This window comes from Psammomys obesus, unplaced genomic scaffold (genome assembly GCF_907164565.1).
Source record: "Psammomys obesus unplaced genomic scaffold, mPsaObe1.curated_primary_1811, whole genome shotgun sequence".
NCBI classification, from domain to species: Eukaryota; Metazoa; Chordata; class Mammalia; order Rodentia; family Muridae; genus Psammomys; species Psammomys obesus.
Window position 1 is genome coordinate 20,710,917 of NW_026596069.1, and position 16,515 is coordinate 20,727,431.

Genomic DNA, 16,515 nt, shown 5'->3' on the forward strand with positions numbered 1-16,515 from the left:
AAAGAAAGAAAGAAAGAAAGAAAGAAAGAAAGAAAGAAAGAAAGAAAGAAAGAAAGAAAAAGTAAAATCTTCATGTATGTAATTGCTTCTGAAGATACTGATGAGTGTAGGTGCTAGTTTTTAAACTCTACTTTATTTGGGGTTCTTGAGCCTTCATCTCCCTTTGAACTCCCCAACCCTAGACAGGAGAGAAAGAAGGTCAGGGGAACAGGGACGGAGACCCCTATAGTCTTCTGGCTGGTTAGGGTGGCTGTTGGGTTCTTTGGGAAAATGCCAATCTCGGCAGTGGGATATCCAGCTGTCCAGCAACAGCAGAAGGCAAAAGGCGGCAGTGGGACAAACACACAGTCTTCTTTCTCCATCCGTTTCCTCGAAACCCTCGGGGTTTTGTTTGTCTGTCTTTCTCTCGCTGGGTGCTTATATTTACCCTCTCCCAGAGTCCTGAGAATTTCACTCATTCCAGCTGGCAAAGACCACGCCCCTCTACAAGCTGCATGAGGCAGTTGTCAGCTGTGGACAAACTAAAAGCAACTCCATAGCCCACACTTGGGATTTAAAAAAAAAAAAAACAAACACAAAAAACATGTTTATATGACATAACTGAGTTTTTAAAGAAACAAACTTCTAGTACAGATGAGGGAGCAAATCTTATGTCGAGAGAACTGTTTGTCATTTACAAGGACCAGACTTTTATTTTAAAGTGATCTCTCTGAACTGATACACCCTAATAGAATCAGATGTGAAGCTGGCATGGTCAGGAAGCCCAGCGTCTTTAATGCTAAGGCAGGAGAATTATAAATTCAAGGCCAGCCTGAGCCACACCTCAAGACCCTGTCTGTGAAAAATACAAAATCCACAAAACAGATCAAAAGATGCAAGGGACGTGGTAGAAGCCTCTGTTTTGTCCAGCATGCCGAGCAGTGTGCCACAGACATCAGTAAAGACAAGCCACATTTTCTGGTAGATGCTGGGAAGAAGACATGCATGTCCTTTACTTAGTTTACTTTTTACAAGACGCTGTCATGTATAACCAGTATGAAAGCACTGAGAGTTCACACTCCCTTTCCATCCTGAGTTGTGTGTAGTGTTCTGGGTTAGAAGCAAGTGCGGCATTTCAGCTGTGTCCAGTGACAGGCGCGTACATGAGAAAATAGCTTTAGACTGTTTCTCTCCAGCATAGTGTGGAGCCTGGCCTTTCCTAGTCTCCTTGGCCTGCTCCTGGGAGATAGTCTCGGCAACTGCTTGATTCGCTTTTCTGTCTTGTTGGCCTCTTGCCCTCTACTCTGCCTCTGAATTTCAGGTCTCTCTTTTCCCTTTGTTTAAAATTATTTTTAAAATAAAAAGCATAGGTTCAGTATTCTTTCTCTTTATATATTTATGTCAATACATATATAGACTATGATGTTTTAGTGTTTATATCAGTAAGTTTTTTCTCTTCCTCTCCTGTTGGGCAAGGATAAAGTTCAGGACCTTGTTCCTGTTGGCAAGTGCCATCTACCCCAAGTAACTGCCAGTCCTAGGCTGCAATACTTAAATGGATTACTGGGTCAGAAACCATGCTAAATTGCCAAACTACCCTGCCAAAAATTTCCTAGCTTTATTTCATCCCTGTCCTGGTGTTCATCCACCATTCCTAGGGTAGATATTGGCCATCTTTTACAAAATTCTATATATCTAATTGGTAAAACTAAAGTTTTTAACAAATACTCTTTTTCAAAGCATTTCCTACTTGATGAAAAAAAGCTCAATGATAGTAAAAGAAATGACTGTATGTCCTTTACTCAAGTTCTTCAGATGTTAACAGATTAGCCAATTGCTCTTTGCGAGACATTTTAGAATGGTTGCAGATTCGATTCTCTTAGTAACCCAGGTTTTTCCTAAAGTCGGGCGCGTATTCTTAATTGCTCAAGTATAAATTATTGAAGTGACGAGTACAGTACAGTACAGTACTGTCAAGTCAGGAGCTGTCAGGTTTCACCAGTTGTCCCTTTAGCGTGTTTTTCAGATCCCGAAGTGGGTCATATTCTGCACTTAGTGTGTACATCTTTAACTGCAACTGCTTCTTAGACAATGTGCTGTGGTGTTGACGGTGCAGAATCCGCTTATCTGTGCGGTGTTCCGCCTTTAGGACCCAGTCCATGTTTCTGCATAATGAAGTTCCCACGGTGCCCCATGGTTTAGTGTGACTGCCTCCTCCCTAGCTGAACCGCACAGCTTGTTCCAGTATTGGTGATAGCTTTGATCGCTTACTTAAGCTGATGCCTGCTGTTCTCTCCACCAGAGTTACTGTTTTCTCTTTGTAACTCATACGCCTATCACTAGGCAGACACCCTGAGACACACAGGCCCCTTTTCTCAGTATACTTCAACATACTAATTTTCGTATCCACTAGTGATTTTCCCCATGATGGTTACTAGTATTAGGGTTGTCAAATGGTAACCAGGTCCATCACTCCTGAACTTACCTGGAATTGTACTATGAGGAAGTCATCTCTCACCGTTTCCCTCCATTCCTTATTTCACGCTTTCTGGTTAAGTAGACTTATACATTCCTACAGTATTCTCTTACCTTACCTGTTACTCTACTACTTTGTTTTCTGTCTTGGGTAGTTCTAGATCTGGCTATTGGGAGCCCTTCTGTCTGGCTTCTTGACATCGATTAACTTTTTTGTTTTGGTTTTTGTTAATTATTGAGACAGGGTTTCTCTGTGGCCTTGATTGTCTGAGAATCACTCTAGACCAGGGTGGCCTCAGCCTCACAGAGATCCACCTGCCTTTTCCTTTCCGAGTTCTGGGATTACAGGCACATGCCACTGCACCAGTTTCTCTATTAATTGTTTGAGCTTTTTTAGTTTTTTTGTACCATGAAATGTTTTAGTTTTACTTTGTATTTGTTTTAGTTTTACTTTGTATTTCTTTTATTTTCTTTTTGAGACAGGGTTTCTCTGTAGACCAGGCAGAGAGCTACCTGCCTCTGCCTCCCTGAGTGCTGGGATTAAAGGCATGTGCCATCATGCACAGCTTTGTATTTCTTCTTGTACAAATCCAGATTCATCCATTTCTCCTAAGACCAGATTAGTGCTTGTTTTTGTTTATTTAAAGATATAGGCTGAAATTTAGAAACTAAAAACATTGTTTTTAGATTATCTTGTTTATTAAAACACCTTTTACCTTTATGTGGCCATTTCCATTTATATATTTTGTTTCTTCAATAAATTTTGTCTGTATGTTGTAGGCCCTAGGTTTTTTTGTTTGTTTGCCACAGAGACGGGGTTTCTCTGTGTAGCTTTGGCTGTCCTGGACTTACTTTGTAGACTAGGCTGGCCTCGAACTCACAAAGATCCGCCAGTCTCTATCTCCTAGAGTGCTGGGATTACAGGTGGCGATAGTTTTTTAAACTCTTATTTTATTTGTTTTTTTTTTTTTAAACCCCTTCCACCAACTCCCAGCCCTAGATAGGAGAGAAAGAAGGTTAGTGAGGAGAGGGGCATAGACCCTTTTAGACTTAGTTCCTACTGATTATGTTCACCCGGTTCTTTCGGGGCAATACCAGTCTTGTAGTTAGATAACCAGCAGTCCAGGTGACCAGCCACCTTCTTTCTCCATTGGGCTCCTCTAAGCTGCTATTCATTCTTTCTCTTGGCTCTCATATTTATACCCTTCATTCAGAGTCCTCAGAATTTAACTCCTGCTGGCAAAGACTATGCCCCTGCAGGAGGCAATTATGAGCTGTGGACAAACTTGAGGACAAACTAAAACCCCACACTTGGGATTATAAAAAAAAATATGTTTATGTAACATAACTGAGCTCTTAAAGAAACCAAAACTTTCATTACAGTATGTATGTGAAATTTTATTTTGTAAAAAGTAGTGGCTCTCTTTCCGTGGTTGGCCATGGATAATCATCAGTGGTGAGGTCACTTCCTGAAGCCACGCCTGAAGGCACTCCTGGAGTCATTTTTTTCACCTAAGAACCTGGGAGAGCCAAAGGATTTTATGGCGTGGGACAGGTTTGTTTGTGTATGACCTAGTGTTACTGATAGCCAGGTGCTCCCAGCTGTGGTTGGTACTGTTTTGTTTATAGTCACATCTTCGTTATCTGTGTGTGTTGCATCATTCCTCTCTTCCTCTACACATCGGTGTAGACAGCATAGAAATTCCTCACCTGTATTTGGTGTAGCTGCGGCTTAGATTGATCTAAGGTAGAAGCTTAAATTTTGCCCTTTTTACTGAGTTTTCTAATTTCCTTCCACCTTTAATCAAGGAGGCTTTTCTATGTCACTTAGGACTGCCCTCAGTTCTTGATTGTTGGAATTTTATGTTTTTCAAGTTGATGTATTCGTTCACAATTTCATACCTATGTACAATATACGTTGACTTTATTCTCTTCCACTATGCTCTCTTCCCTCTATCTAACCCTTCTTCCATCCTCAGGTTCAGCCTTGGAGAAGCTTGATTAGAGGTCTGAGTTGTTTTGATGGGATAATTTTGTTGTAACTGTTCCTTCTCAAGTTGTTGATTCAGTCTGTGAATAAAGAAAAAAAATCCCTCGCTCTCAACACTGGCCATGCTCCTGTTCCTCATGGTTGAAGTAAAAGGAAAATTCAGAGAAACAGCTGTCTGGGAATTGATAGTCCAACTTCGATTAAATGTTTCCCTTGAATACAACTTCAATGATTAAAAATAACTTCCTTCCTTTGTGGGTGAAGGGATTCTCTGAGGTCTCAAGGAGCTATCGGCAGTTAGTGGTGCTGGGAGAAGGGAGTCCTGCTCTTCAGTGGTTTGAGGTTGCTCTACTCAAGTAAATAACCCCAGACTGCTCTTGCAGGCAACCCTAATTAGTGCAGTGGCTCTCCATCCCATTGGGAAAGAAAACAGCTTGGAAAGAAAAACCCCCGCCCCCCAAGTAAAAGGAGCCTGTTTTAGCTGGATGGTTCGCATCTGTAATCCTATCACATAGAAGGCTGAGACAGGAGGGTTGCTATGAGTTCAAGGCCAGACAAGACCATATAATGAGACCATATAATGAGACCAGACAAAACCTTACTGTTTTCAAACCGGTGACAGTATATGCATTGTAAAAAATTAGTAAACTAACACATTGAAACAAGACAGTGAACATATCCTTACCACACAGATTCCTAATAGTGATTCTTCGCTCTGTGTGGCTCTGCCTGTCGTCATCAGAAGACAAACTAAGTTGTGTTATTCTCTAAATCAGTGCTCTGAAGTATGTGCATAGAGGTTCCCGTTCTCCACGTTTGCTAACACATATTCGAGACTTACTGCTTCCTTCTATGTGGTTTGAATGTTTATTAAGTCAATACAGATTTTGCTTTCATCAGCTGCCCTCTTGTTGGTATTGTAGGATGATTCAACTATTTCTGAGTGTTTTATAAATTTTAATGCCAAAAAATTATTATTTGTCTTCATTTAATGGAATTTTAGTTTAAACTGTTGCTTACCAAAATAATTTTTTATTCTGTAAACTGTAGTTTGACATCGAGTAAATGTGCTTTTTTAAATTTATTTTTAAATTAAAAGTACACTTTTCAGATTAATTTTAATTAATAAAATTAGGACTGGTTATTTTGCCTTAAACAAGAACACATCTTATCTTTTACTGAAGTCTTTGGGAGCTGAGCTCTCTCTTCATAGTGATCGTAGGCATTTGGAAGTATCTGTCAGAACTTGTTAGGACCGTACAATCATCAACATAGCATTTAAGTGGCTCTTGTAAGTGCAGCTGGCTTCTAGCCATTACCCTCATCACAAATAAGATGCTGAATATGATTGGTAATCTCCTGTTTATGTATTTCTGTTAGCATAGTATTGTAAAGAAGGTACAGTTGTGTTTAAAGATAGGGGCACCATAAAAGGCACTGTTGGCCATTGTGTAAACATCACAGAGCACACTGCACAGAGCTATGGCAGTGGTGTTGCTTAGCAGGGCATAGTGGGAGCAGTGGGGATGCCTGCTTCATCGCTGACTGAAGTGTACAAGAGCACACACTCATAAGGACTTCAGTGACAAGTGGATGGTATTTATAGACTAGAACACAAAATTTCTCAGGAAAAGGTTTGTTGTTTTTTTTTTCTTTCATTTTCACAGTCTGAGCTGAATTTGGATTCTCCTGTGTGTTTTTGTTGTTGATGATTTTTTTTTAAAAAAAATTATTTTAGGTTACTTATATACAAACTCAGATGAGAATGAGAAAAAAAAATAAGTAACCAGGTTTTTGTTAATAATTTTTCGGACTTGTTTTGTCTTAGTTTTTTGGTGAATATTGTTTTTCTTACTGCTGTTTTATGCCAAAGAGCACTTGCTAGCCTGCTTTATTGAAATCTGCCTGTAGTCTTAGCACTCTGGAGATTGAGGCAAGTGGATTACTAATTCCAAAATAAAGAAAGGTAAAATTGCTGAGTTAATGGCCAGTCTGGTCTATGACGTTAGTTCTGGGGCCAGCCTGAACTTTAAATTGAGACCCTGTCTCAAAAACAAAACAACAAAAAATAGAACCCACAAATAAACTTGCTTTTGTCCACCTTCTTAAGTTAGGGAAAGAATTTACAGGCAGTAGGGTGCCTCGGATGGGGTCCCTGGATTAGATGGGGTACCATAATCGTTGTTGGTGCCCTTGTCTGGGTGGTTGGTTTGGGTATCATGTTTACAAGGGACTGTTAAATGGTTTTGACAAAATGCATGTGTGCATAGACATGAGACAGAATGATAGGGCAAAAGTATAAAATGCTGTTCAGAAATTTGGGAGGAAGATGTAAAAAGTTTCCCCCATACATTCCTGAAACTTTTCTGAAAATTTAAAATCATTTCAAAATTAAGAGTTAGATTTGATGTTCAGAACAGTTGGGTAAATATCTTGAAAATTTAGCCGAGTTACATTTTGAGTATAGACACTTAAGCCTGCAAGAGGCTTTAGAGGCCGTCTTTAACTCCTATGAGACAATGAAATCAAGCACAGGGCATTTAGTAGCTTTCTAAGGTTGGCTTGTTAAGGCTAATCACCCTAAGAAATAAGTTTTGTTAGGATTAGGTGTGGGCACAGTCGTCCGTTTGGGCATTTTTATTTGCCATGGTGTAGCCAGTGCTCTTCAGAAAGCTCAGAGAAGGAAAGGAGGACTTTAGAATGTAGCCTTTGAGGTCAGGTTGTGTCCTAATTAAAAGGGCTGCTTGGGCCTGCCAGCTGGTGTACACATAAAGGTGCTTGCCCAGGACCCACATGGTGGAGGCAGAAGAGTTGTGGCCTTCATACTGCTCCATAGATAAAAGTTTAAAAATGGCTATTTGAGGTTCTGGGCATGGTGATACACACCTTTAATCCCGGCACTCACGAAGCAGAGACCAGAATGAAGTCAGATCTCTTAAGTTTGAGGCCATCCTGATCTACAGACTGTAAAATGAGTCCAGGACAGCCAGGGATAGACAGAGAAAACCTGTTTACCCCATATTCCCCCCCCCCCCCCAAAAAAAAAAACGGTTTGGTTATTTTTGTGTAAGAACAAGATAGTGTTAGGTTCCATTATACGCGATAATGAAACAGTTCAAACTGTTTGCTGTCAGTTTGAAAAATTTCAAAAACATAATTAATCATAAAATTACTCTTGGTTCTTATTTACCCAAGGACCTTATAAAAATGGCCCCTTTCAGATTAGGTGTATGTGAGGAACAGGACTAAAAGTATAGGCTTTTTAATAAGGGAGCTGTGATCAGTAAAGAACCAGGCCTGTCCCTCGTTAGGTAACTGCGGTTGGTTGTTTACAGCAAAGTCAGAGAATTATTTCAATTTGGATCTGAATTAGAATACTTCATTTATTTGAATAAAATTCTTTTGACATGTTCATTTTAAATTTATAGCTAGTTTCTATAATAAGTTTCAGCTTTTGAGACTTGGTCTTGCTGTATTCCCAGGGTAGCCTGTGTTTCCGCACCAGCCTCTCAAGTGCTGGGCTCACAGGCCTGTGCCACCATGCTGGGCCTGGGGAAAATGAAATCTTAAAACAGTTGGACATTTTGGTGGAGGTTTTAAATTTGTATTTATGGGGCTTGCTCTATTCATGTCCTAAAATCAAACAGTAATTAGATCAGTGTGTTTCTGTTTTTATATGATTTAATTTTAAAGTTATAAAGTGACTTTAATTATTAAGCAATATTACCGAAAGCCATTTTTCTAGTTATATTTAACCATAAGGTCCAGATATTAAGAATTTGAGTTATAGTTTTAAAGTAAATTGTTCCTGATTTTAGTGTTCCGTCATTTTGTTCATGTCTGCTATAGCATTTTTACGGTGATTGAATAGTACCTTGCCCATTATGTTGGTAAACATGTTCTTGTAGACGAGGGTTGGAACCTTTGCTAAAATCAACTGTGACAACTGCAAAAGGAAGTGTGTATGGACTGTACCTTGGTTTGAAGCTTTCGGTAAGATGCAAATGGCAGTGGAGCACTTGGGAAGCAGAGGCAGGTGGATCTCTATGATTTTGAGGCCTGCCTGGTCTACATACTGAATTCTAGGCCAGTAGGGTTATATAGTGAGATCTTGTCTCCAAACAACAACCACAACAAAAGCATACGGAAGTGTGGGGTGACAAGCACACTTCATTGCGCCCCTTTATTTTAGTTCTCGTAAAACTTAAAGTATGTCTGACGCTGGGTGTCAGCATCCCCTTGACCAGCCGTGGAATCTTGGGTGACTCGGCAGTCTCTAAGCTCAGTCTGCTTTCTTATAGAACCCAGAACCACCCGCCCAGAGATGGTACCACCCACAATAGTGTAGGCCCTGCCCCATTGATCATTAATTGAGAGAATGGCTTATATCTGGATCTCATAGAGGCATTTCCTCAGCAGAGGCACCTTCCACTCTGATGACTCTAGCTTGTCAAGTTGACACGAAACCAGCCAGTACATTCATGATGCTGGTTTATGTATTGACTGAGACATGTGCAGTTAGAAAGTACCTAGAACATGTTTAGCACATGGGGAGATTGCTCTGCTCTCCATTACCGGAAATGTGTTACGTATCATTTGGAATCATTTTGCAGAGGAAATAGGGTAAGTTGAAGTGCTGTTGTTCAGGTAACACATCTTTCATTAACTTCTAAAAATAATTATGCTGTTTGTATTGAAACAGGTAGAAAGATTTTTTTTTTTTAATGTCGGTATTTGTTTTGTTTTAATAGGTATCAGCAGATGTTGCATACAAACCTGGTATACCTTGCAACAATAGCAGATTCTAATCAAAACATGCAGTCTCTCTTACCAGCAGTAAGTACCTGGAAAGTGGGAAGTGGATGTCTCTGCAGCTCTGTGATATAACAGTGTTGTTTCAGTGATCTTGATTTTTGTGTTGTAAATCCTGTTACCTTAGGACACGAGCCTATTCTATATTCTCTAAATGCCTTGCTGTTTTCACTCATCTAGTTTGAATTAATTCACCCAAAACACTACATTCCCTGGAGAAGTGCATCCATTCACCTGTCCACTGTCTTGTGTGGTGTATTTTTAATTAGTAGGTAAATTGCTAACTTGTATGGGGTATTTTGTACCATTTAAGTTTTGATCACTTCTTAATCACTGCACTCAGCAAACCTTTATTTGATTGCCTCAAGTCCAGATGAAATTCTGGTGTTGCCCTGGTTGCTGTATTTGTCAGTTTATCCTTTTATACCTCCATCTATTTGTTGGGGAAACTGAGCCACATGCTGTGCAGATTTGATCATGCTCTGGGTTCTGTCTCAGTGGCACACACTGACTCTTGGGTAAAGACTCAGACTTGGGTTTGAGGTTGTTCTAGGTCTGTGGCTTTCCTGTTAGGTCAAGTCAGGGAGAGTCGTGCTTTCAAGATCCTGGGTTTGAGTTATCTTTTATGCCCAAGACTTGGAATCAGTTGTTTTCATTTTCATTTATTTGGGGATTAGTACTCAGAGACTAGTTTGGGTGCTTGGAACACTTCTTATTACAAGATTTTTATGGCTACTGGGCCATTTTAATTGACAGAACTAGAAAAAATACTTTTAAGATGTTGAGATCTAAACAGTATTTCTACTTCTGGAAATTATTTTAAAGTCTTACTGTGTAGCCCTGGTTGTCTTAAATTTTGCTGTGTAAGCAAGATTGGAGTGATCCATCTGTCTTGGTTTCATAAAGGCTTGTACTGCTCTGCTCACTCTTAGGAACTGATTTTGTTGGTTCGTATCTTCTCTCTTCTTTGACAGGTCTGCAATGGATTGCTTTTTTCTTTTTTTTTTCTTAAAATTTGTATTAATAATAGTTTATTCACTTTGTATCCTACCTGTAGCTCCCTCCTCCTTCTCCTCCTAATCCTACCCTCCCTCCCTCTTCTCCACCCATGCTCCTCCCCAGTCCACTGATAGAGGAGGTCTTCCTCCCCTTCCTTCTGATCCTAGTTTATCAGTTCTCATCAGGAGTGGCTGCATTGTCTTCCTCTGTGGCCCAATAAGGCTGCACCCCCCAGAGGGGGAGCTGATGAAAGAGCAGGCCAATCAGTTCATGTCAGAGACAGCCCCTGTTCCTATTACTAGGGAACCCACTTGGACACTGAGCTGCCATGGGCTACATCTGTGCAGGGGTTCTAGGCTATATCCATGCATGGTCCTTGGTTGGAGTATTGGTCTCAGAAAAGACCCCTGGGCCCAGATTTTTTGTTTCTGTTGCTCTCCTTGTGGAGGTCCTGTCCTCTCCAGGTCTTTCTATCTCCCCCTTCTTTCAGAAGATTCCTTGCACTCTGCCCAAAGTTTGTCTATGAGTCTCAGCATCTGCTTTGATACCCTGCAAAATAGAGTCTTTCAGAGGCCCGTTGTGGTAGGCTTCTTCCCTGATTCCTGTTTTCTCCCTCCTCTGATGTCCATACACTTTGCCTTTCTGAATGAGGATTGAACATCTTACCCAGCACCCTCCTTCTTCATTAGCTTTTTTAGATGTACAGATTTTAGTATGTTTATCCTACATTATATGTATAATATCCACTTATGAGTGAGTATATACCCTGTGTGTCTATTTCTGGGATACCTCACTCAGGATGATTTTTTTTCTATTTCCCACTACTTGCCTGAAAATTTCATGATTTCCTTGTTTTTAATTGCTGAATAGTATTCCATTGTGTAGATGTACCACAATTTCTGTATCCATTCCTCTGTTGAGGGACATCTGGGTTGTTTCCAGGTTCTTGCTATTATGAATAAAGCTGCTACAAACATGGTTGAGCAAATGTCCTTGTTGTACACTTGAGCCTCTTTTGGATATATGCCTGAGAGTGGTATAGCTGGAACTTGAGGTAGCACTATTCCTAATTGTCTGAGAAAACACCAGATCGATTTCCAGAGTAGTTGTGCAAGTTTACATTCCCACCAGCAATGGAGGAGGGTTTCCCTTTCTCCACATCCTCTCCAGCATGTGTTGTCACTTGAGTTTTTTATCTTAGCCATTCTAATGGGTGTAAGGTGAAATCTCAGGGTCATTTTGATTTGCATTTCCCTGATGACTAAGGACGTTGAACATTTCTTTAAATGTTTCTCTGCCATTTGATATTCCTCTACTGAGAATTCTCTATTTAGCTCTGTACCCCATTTTTTAATTGGATTACTTGATTTGTTGCTGTTTAACTTGAGTTTTTAATATATTCTTAATATTAGCCCTCATTCAGATATATCGTTGGTGAAAAGCCTTTCCCAATCTATAGGCATTTTGTTCTGACAACAGTGTTCTTTGCTTTACAGAAGCTTTGCAGTTTCATGAGGTCCCATTTATTGATTGTTGATCTTAGAGCCTGTGCTGTTGGTGTTCTGTTCAGGAAGTTGTCTCCTGTGCCAGTGAGTTCAAGGCTCGTCCCCACTTTTTCTTCTAAGCGGTTTAGTGTGTCTGGTTTTATATTGAGGTCTTTGATCCACTTGGACTTTAGTTTTGTGCAGGGTGATAAGTATGGATCTTCTACATGTAGACATTCAGTTGGACCAGCACCATTTGTTGAAGATGCTGTCTTTTTTCCATTGTATAGTTTTGGCTTCTTTGTTAAAAAATCAGGTGTCCATAAGTGCGTGGGTTTATTTCAGGGTCTTCTGTTTGATTCCATTCATCCACCAGTCAGTTTCTATGCCAGTAGCATGCAGTTTTTACTACTGTTGCTTTATAGTACATCTTGAGATGTGGGATAGAGATACCTCCGGAAGATCTTTTATTGTAGAGGATTGTTTTAGTAGTTCTGGGTTTCTTGTTATTCCACATGAAGGTGAGAATTTTTCTTTCCAGGTCTGTAAAAAAATTGTGTTGGTAATTTGATGGGAATTGCATTGAATCTGTAGATTGCTTTTGATAACATGGCCATATTTACTATGAATATGGGAGATCTTTCCATCTTCTGATATCTTCTAATTCTTTCTTCAAAGACTGGAAATTTTTTTCATACAAGTCTTTGACTTGCTTGGTTAGGGTTACACCAAGGTACTTTATGTCATTTGTGGCTATTGTGAAGGGTGTTGTTTCCTAATTTCTTTCTCAGCCCTTTTGTCTTTTGTATACAAGAGGGCTACTGATTTTTGGAGTTAATTTTGTATCCAGCCACTTTGCTGAAGGTGTTTATCAGCTGTAGGAGTTCCCTGGTAGAGTTTTTGGGGTTGCTCATGTACACTATCACATCATCTGCAAACAGTGACGCTTTGACCTCTTCCTTTCCAGTCTGTACCCTTGATCTCTTCAGTTGTCTCACTGCTCTAGCGAGGACTTCAGGGACTAGCGGATTGCCTTACAGTGTATTGTGTAAGAAGTAAGAGGACCCTGACAATCCGATTCTTGACCTTAAGCTACTTCTTGCTGGGGTATTTAATACATTTAGTTTTGAACATAAAATAGTTTGTATGGCTATTGCTGTACACTTCATTACCCTTGAGTTGATTTTTGTGATCATGAGAAGAATTGGCTTGCTTCTGTTCAGTATGACCCTCTCTGCATTGTTGGAAATTACCTTTTTCATCTAGTTTATCAATTATTGGAAAATGTGTGGCTCTGTGTCTGACCTCTGTTCAATTGTTCTTTCTAAATAAATTCCACCATCTTTTGATACCTGATAATGTAGTTCTTCCTTCTTCCCCTCCTCAAGAGTACCCTGGCTACCACTAGTCCTTCAAGGCTTCGTGTAACTTAAGCATCCACATGTCTGGTTACTGTCCTTGCCTACTCCTTTGGGATTTTCATTATGACCTGGACTTTAGTCACCTTGGGAAGAGCTGATATCTCACAGTATTGACTCTTCCACATCAAGAGGCTATACATGCATTTCTTTTTCATCCCTGTAATACCTTTGCATTATGTTCCTGGCTTCTGTCCTGAAGCGGTGCTCTGCTCTTATTGGATGTAGTGCTAGGCACTTCACTCAGGTGTGTGTGTACATGCGTGTGCACCTCGGCACACATGTGGAGGTCAGAGGACAACGCTGTTCTTTCCACCTGACTGGAGCTGCACTGTCCGTCTTGCCTGTCTTTGGTTTTAAGTTTTGCTGTGAGTGTACTTCCCATCTGCATGGAAGTGCGGCAGAGCTTGAACCTTAGCCTCTTGGGCAGTGCCTCTCACTGCTGGCATTTTGCTTTCTGTATTCACAGTCCTGTCCTTTGTGAATAGAAATTCTGTTTGTTCCCTGCCAGGCCTGACCCGTCTGATTTTAGAAGTGATAACACAGGATACCCCTGTCTAATTCCTGATTTCAGAGGGAGACTTTTGCTTGACTGTTGAGTATGTTTGCTGTAGTATTCTATAGATAACTTATCAAAATGAGTAAGTATGCTTTGTTTTCTGGTGTGATAATTAAACATGTATCTCGAATGCATTGCACCTACAGAGGTTATCTTTCTTCTCTAACCTGTCAGTGTAATGAATTACACTGACAAACTCACCAATGAATCTTGGTTAATAGTTGACTATCTTGTATGTGACTCACTTGGTCATGGCCTTTTAATTTTTTTTTAAGATGGGACATCTCATTGTAGCTGAGGCTCACCTTGAACTTGCTGTGTAGCCCAGGCTGGCCTCGATACTTGACACCTGAAGCAAAGAATCCTGCCTTTGCTTCCATGGTGCTGGGATTACAGGTGTATGTGTGTGTACACATGCTCACACGCGTTTGTGTGTGTGAGAGAGAGAGAGAGAGTGAGCAAGCAAGCATGCCCAGGTTGGTTACTATTCTTTTTAATAACTGCTTATACCTGTATTCTGATTTTCAGGGTGTTTGCATCTGTGTAACTGATTTCTGATTTTCCTTTCTTAAAGTGCTGTTGTGTGTGTCTTATTGATTGTTGCATGCTTCATAAGATGGGATGGAATTGGCTTGCTTTGTCTTACCTGAAACAGTGTGCTGAATGTGACTTTAAATGATTGGCATGCTTCTGTAGAAGAGTATAAATGATTGGCATGCTTCTGTAGAAGAGTATCTGCATCTACTTTTCTTTGCATGAAAGTGGTTTAATTCTTTCAAGGAGATAGGGAATTTATTTTTTTCATATTTTATACATTGTTTATTTCAATATGATGTGGCTTTTAGTATTTTATTAGCATTTAAAATTTATTTCTATAAAGTTGATGAAATAATCTTTCTAAATAAGAACAGGATTATTTATTTACTTGTTTGTTTGTATTTCTGTGTAACCCTGGCTGTCCTGAAATTTGCTCTTTAGACCAAGCTGGCCTCGAACTCAGAGATTCTCTGCCTCCTAAGTGCTGAGATTACAAGAGTATGCTATCATTGCCCAGCTGGAATCTTGATTTTTTTTTTTTTTTTTTAGTATAGTTTATTTGTATATTCTCTTGTGACTTTTCTATCATTCTTGTCAGACATAGGTGACCTCTTTTTTAAACTGTTTGTAAAGAATCAATTTTTCCATTGATTTTTCTGTGTTGAAGGATTTTTTAAAGCTCTTTGGACCCAGAACCCCATTACATTGTCATCATCGTTATCATGATGTTATTATAGGTTCTTGTGTAGTCTAGGCTGGCCTCAAACTCATTGTGCAGTTTAGATGGCTTGTGGCCACCTGTTACTCTGGGTCCAGGGAACTGGACACTCTTCTGACCTTAGGTACAAGGCACACATATGGTATGCTGTTGTGTGACAGAAATCTTGCAGGGGAGGTGCAACACACGCATACTCACTCCAGAGAGGAAGCCTATGATGGAGCAAAGTGTGAATGCCACCAAAGTCAAGCTTGGTGAACCAGGGCTACTTACAGGAGCTGAAGTGACTCAAAGACAGTTGCATCACCAAAGCCCACCCCAGCATGGTGACAGCTCACAAAGCAGAGAACCTGGAGCACTGCGCAGTCTGTGGGAAGCTCACAGAGGTTGGAGAGTGTTGTTTTCCACGTGACTCAGTTGGCCTAAACCTCTTCCAGCCAGCTAGGCTGGTTTCTGCTGTTTCCAGGCAGCCCATCTGGTATGAGACTTCTTTGCAACTTGACCTGCCTTAAAGTTGTCTTTCTATCTTGGTTTGACTGTCAGCCTTCATTCCTTACTCTGGCAGGGAGGGGCCTTCTGAATCTGGTCAGTTTTTGAAGCTATTTTGAGCTCTTACCTTCCTGCTTATTAAAGACCTTCCCTACACGATGGTGTGTTTCAATTTAGGAGGAATGGGCAACATATACATACATTCAGGTAAAACACTCATCCACATAAAATGAAGGAATAAGAAGAAAAATGTAATCCTTTGTAAGAAGCTAATATGGTAAATTTGAGCACAGAAATTAACTTTGCTGCTGTAAATCTCTAACCTAGAATCTTATCTGATGATAAATTATAAATGCTTTTCTTAAAGTTTACATTTCCCTTATAGTTCCATTAGTACAGAAAATTTAACCTGTATATTATCACATCTAATTATTATAACTAACAATACATCTGATGTATTAATTTGCTATTACATGATTAAAAGTAGGAAAGAGATATTTCAGATTCATATACCTGGGTTCACCATCCCATCATCTGTTTTACTCAAAAATTTCATATCTACATTGCTGTTCGGTATATTTCATTATTACAAAATAAAATTTTGCCTAAGATAAAAAATAAAATGATCTGCCCATCTTATGGCCATGAAGGTGCTGAGCTCACAAAGGAGGTGGAATTTTAGGAAGAGTAGAAATGAGTGTATCATTGATAGACTTAACAGAGGGTTAAGCTGGTAAAGAACAGGAAGCTTGAGTAATTAGAAATTATCCAGACTCCTGTTGTGGTGGCAGGGAACTGGATTTCTGGGAGTTCAAGGACAGCCTAGTCTACATTGTGAGCTCCAGGACAGCCAGAACCACATAGAGAGACCTCAGAAAACATACAAACAAACATAAATAATAGGAGGGAGGATGAATTTGAGAACACTGTAATAATAGAGCAATAGCACCTTGTAGGCTAGTATGGTTGTGTACACCTGTAATCCCAGCACTTGGGAGATGGAGACCAGAAAAGCAGGAGTGCAAGGCTAGCCTGGGCTACTTGAAGCGCTCTCT

General features: G+C 40.0%; 1 protein-coding gene across 4 annotated transcripts in view; it reads left to right on the forward strand.

Moving 5' to 3' along the window:
- Ss18 (SS18 subunit of BAF chromatin remodeling complex) overlaps positions 1-16,515 on the forward strand; it is a 59,846-nt gene that overhangs the window by 3,765 nt on the left and 39,566 nt on the right. For all 4 annotated transcript variants that reach the window (XM_055625562.1, XM_055625563.1, XM_055625566.1 and 1 more), the window contains one exon: positions 9,196-9,280. In XM_055625562.1, coding sequence (XP_055481537.1) covers positions 9,196-9,280 — 85 coding nt within the window. The remainder of the gene's footprint in view (positions 1-9,195; positions 9,281-16,515) is intronic.